At 45.5% G+C, this 3,237-nt stretch overlaps 2 protein-coding genes across 3 annotated transcripts in view; one reads left to right on the top strand and one right to left on the bottom strand.

Moving 5' to 3' along the window:
• The window catches only part of LOC106989350 (histone H2B type 1-A), a 340,681-nt gene that overhangs the window by 223,892 nt on the left and 113,552 nt on the right, over window positions 1–3,237 (bottom strand). The gene's annotated exons all lie outside the window — the stretch shown is intronic.
• The window catches only part of SLC17A1 (solute carrier family 17 member 1), a 35,051-nt gene continuing 32,954 nt past the window's right edge, over window positions 1,141–3,237 (top strand). The window contains exons 1-2 of one of the 2 annotated variants that reach the window (XM_053223232.1): window positions 1,141–1,456; window positions 2,832–2,913. In XM_053223232.1, coding sequence (XP_053079207.1) covers window positions 2,886–2,913 — 28 coding nt within the window. In that variant the 5' untranslated portion in view covers window positions 1,141–1,456; window positions 2,832–2,885. The other variant, XM_053223231.1, reaches the window with a different exon arrangement.

The following is a 3,237-nucleotide window of genomic DNA, read 5'->3' as shown; positions in this document are numbered from 1 at the left end:
ACAAACACTGGAGATATCTCTATATGTATCTCCAGTGGCCAAACGTTGATGATTACTGATTAATGGGCACGTGGTTATATTAGACTGGTCTACTCTTCTTGCACGTTTGAAAATTCCAATATAATGGTACATCTAAAAACTTAATAAGAAAAGCACAGAATCCAAATGTAGAACCCAGAAGTGATTTGAAAGCGTATCACAGAGCAACAGAAAGCTTTGGAGCCAACACACGGAAGGATAGTTCCCTTCGGGTAATCAGTAACTGGAACCAGAGACGTTGATACTGAGTGGGAACATTGTTTACTTAAAACATGGACATTGAACAACTGGTGATCTGGGGCTTTTAACCACTAAATGGTCAGAAAATGCCAGAAACCACCAGCCTTGCCCTCAAACCGTACAAACCAGAATCTGGAATTCTCACAAGGAAAAAAATCCAGCGGAATGTATAAGACATCAAAGTCTCCTGGGCAAGCAAGTTAAAGTTTTCGTCACTTCCTGGGGTGCCGGGGTGGCTCAGTTGGTCAAGCGTCCAACTTCGGCTCAGGTCGTGATCTCATGGTTCATGGTTTAAGCCCTGTGTCAAATTCTGTGCTGACAGCTCAGAGCCTGAAGTCTGCTTCGGATTTTGTGTCTCCCTCTCTCTGCCCCTTCCCTGCTCAAGCTCTGTCTCTCTCTCTCTCAAAGATAAATCATCATAAAAAAAGTCTTCAGCATTTCTTTAGAGAGAAAATAACTGATTCAATTTGTAGAGTGTCTGCTAAGTGCCAAACATGTATTAGGCACTTTATAAGCATACTCACACATCTTTAAAAAAAATAATCTTATGTATGTAAGAAACTATCGTCCAAAATCCTCGATTTAAGGGCTCAGATGTTCCTATCTGATCAGTAGGTTGCCTTCACAGAACTCCAAGGTAAAAGCACTCTCAGGTATACCTACAGAGAGGTGGTGGAACCAGGAGAATTTGCTCATTGCAGAAGCCATGGGGAAATCACTCCCTTTGCAGGATATACTTTAATAAAATGCATCTCTCTCTGAGTAGCTTGAATGTCAGACAGATGTGGCCTTTGCAAAAGGGAGGGAAGGGGAGGGGAGGGGAAGAGGGGGGAGGGGAGGGGAGGGAAGGGAAGGGAAGCAAGACAGAGAGAAGGGAAAAAAAGGGAAAAAGGAAGGCAGGCTGGCAAAAAGCTAACGGGGCATTTATGGGGCATAAAAAGCCACAGCATTCCTGTAGGAATGGTACTGTGAACCCAGATCCATCCTCAATAGAAAACATCTGTCCTAGGAGCACTGACTGCCAGGCTGGTTCTCTCCCTCCTGGCAGGAGACTAGCGATGCTGTCTACTACGGTCATGAATTTGATGGTGGATTTCCAGGACGTTTCTAGTCCACTGGAAGATTCTAACAGTCATACTCCTCCCCTGAAGACTCGAGGAAAGGTGAAAGTTAAAGAGTAAGCTTTTAACTTTGACATAACGAGGTCGTCATGAGGATTTGGTGAAGGATTAGTGGGGCTAAAATCGGTAAATCCAGAAATTCAGTACTTTTCAAAAGTTCAAAGTCATCCAAGGGAAGAAGGAATTGCTTTTCTGTCCTGAATCAGGTCAGTCTCACTCTTATATTGCTACTCACTAAATGCAATGAACAGTTCCCCAGAGTGATGGCTGGGGGGTGGGGGGAGCTTCTCCGTTAAAGATCCTATCAGTTTAGCAAGCTGGGGAAATTTGGGGGCAAGATCTATTTCCACAGATTTTTCCTAAGGGAGTAAAAAGAACCTATTTCTAGGGATTAAGGGGAGGAGAGCAGTTGTGTGGACAGACAAGGAAAGAGAAGCCACGTGTTGTGCATTGCGTGGTGTTGTGTGAGTGGTGTGGGGGTGTCTGTGTTGGGTATGGTGGAAAGTATGCAGAAGTATGTTTGCGATGTCTGTGCTGGAGTTTGTACGTGTGGGTTGAGATGCGTTCGTAAGTGGGCGCAGAGCACGTGTGTGTTTGTACAGGATGCGTGTGGCATGTGGGTGTGTCTGTGCGTGTGTGTGTGTATTTTGAAATAAACAGCAGCCGACAGTTCGGCAAATGATAATGCTGGTGGACCAGCTGTTTACTCAAAAATACTTGGGAAATCCAACCTCAGGAATTTGTCTTTCAAGCATCTGGTCATCTAAGGGGATGGGGCCGAACGTCAAAGTTGTAGACGAGCCCAGGACCAGCGTCTGCGGACGGTTAAGGGCAGACAGAGCAGCAGCGGCCGGTCTGTCCAAGGGGAAAGTCCTGTGCGGAATGATCCGCCTGCCCGTGAGAAGGCGAAGTTAACCCACAGAGAGTTCTCCTCCAGCTCCATTAAGCTAGAAGAAAAAATAATTTATTTTACCTTTACTTACTCCTTTTCTGACGTTCTTTTTTGGTACGTTCGAGTTTCTGACCTTTAGCAATCTCTCCCTGGCTGAAAACCCTCTTTATTTTTTTCCTCTACAAATGCAATCATAAAACGTCTTTTAACATTCCTTGCAGGGCAGGTCTACCATCAGCGAATTCCCTCAGTTTTTGCTCGGTTGGTTCACTTTTGAGGGATATTTTCACGGGACATAGAATCATGGGTTAGCAGGGTTTTTATTCTTTTTAAAAATAGTTTTCAGGGGGGTTATATATTTTTAATCAACCCACAAAGCGTCCAAGTGCAGCGTCAGAGGAAACGCATGATTGAGTTAAGTGGGGGCGGGGGTATGCAGCATTTCCTGTGATGCGTGTTTTCAATCGGAAGGTAGTACTGGGTGGTGTTTAGTCAGTTCTTCCCTGTTATGCTGACACCAAAGTGTTTTGCTCTTGCAGTGGAGACCAGACCCGGCAGCAAGAAAAGAAGAAACCAGAATCCCATTCGTGCAGATGGATAACCAGTTCTCTCCTGGGAAAGGTAGAAATTATTCTCTGTCTCACTGGTTACGCTTTCTCCTTCTTACATGACATCACAGATTCTGGGTGAGCACGTTTTTCCATGAAAGCACATAAAGGGCCTTAGGAATGTCCGGGAAAAGAGGTGAAAACCTTCGTCCTGCTATAGTTTTCCATTAGGAAGACCCTAGGGCCACCTGGGTGGCTCAGTCGATTAAGCATCTGACTCTTCATTTCGGCTTGGGTCATGATCTCACGGGTTCATGAGTTTGAGCCCCTTGTCAGGCTCTGAGCACTCACGGTGTGGGGCCCCCTTGGGATTCTCTCTCCCTTTCTCTCTGCCTCT

The sequence above is a fragment of the Acinonyx jubatus genome, chromosome B2 (assembly GCF_027475565.1).
Source record: "Acinonyx jubatus isolate Ajub_Pintada_27869175 chromosome B2, VMU_Ajub_asm_v1.0, whole genome shotgun sequence".
NCBI classification, from domain to species: domain Eukaryota; kingdom Metazoa; phylum Chordata; class Mammalia; order Carnivora; family Felidae; genus Acinonyx; species Acinonyx jubatus.
This window is presented reverse-complemented; position numbering and strand designations above follow the sequence as displayed.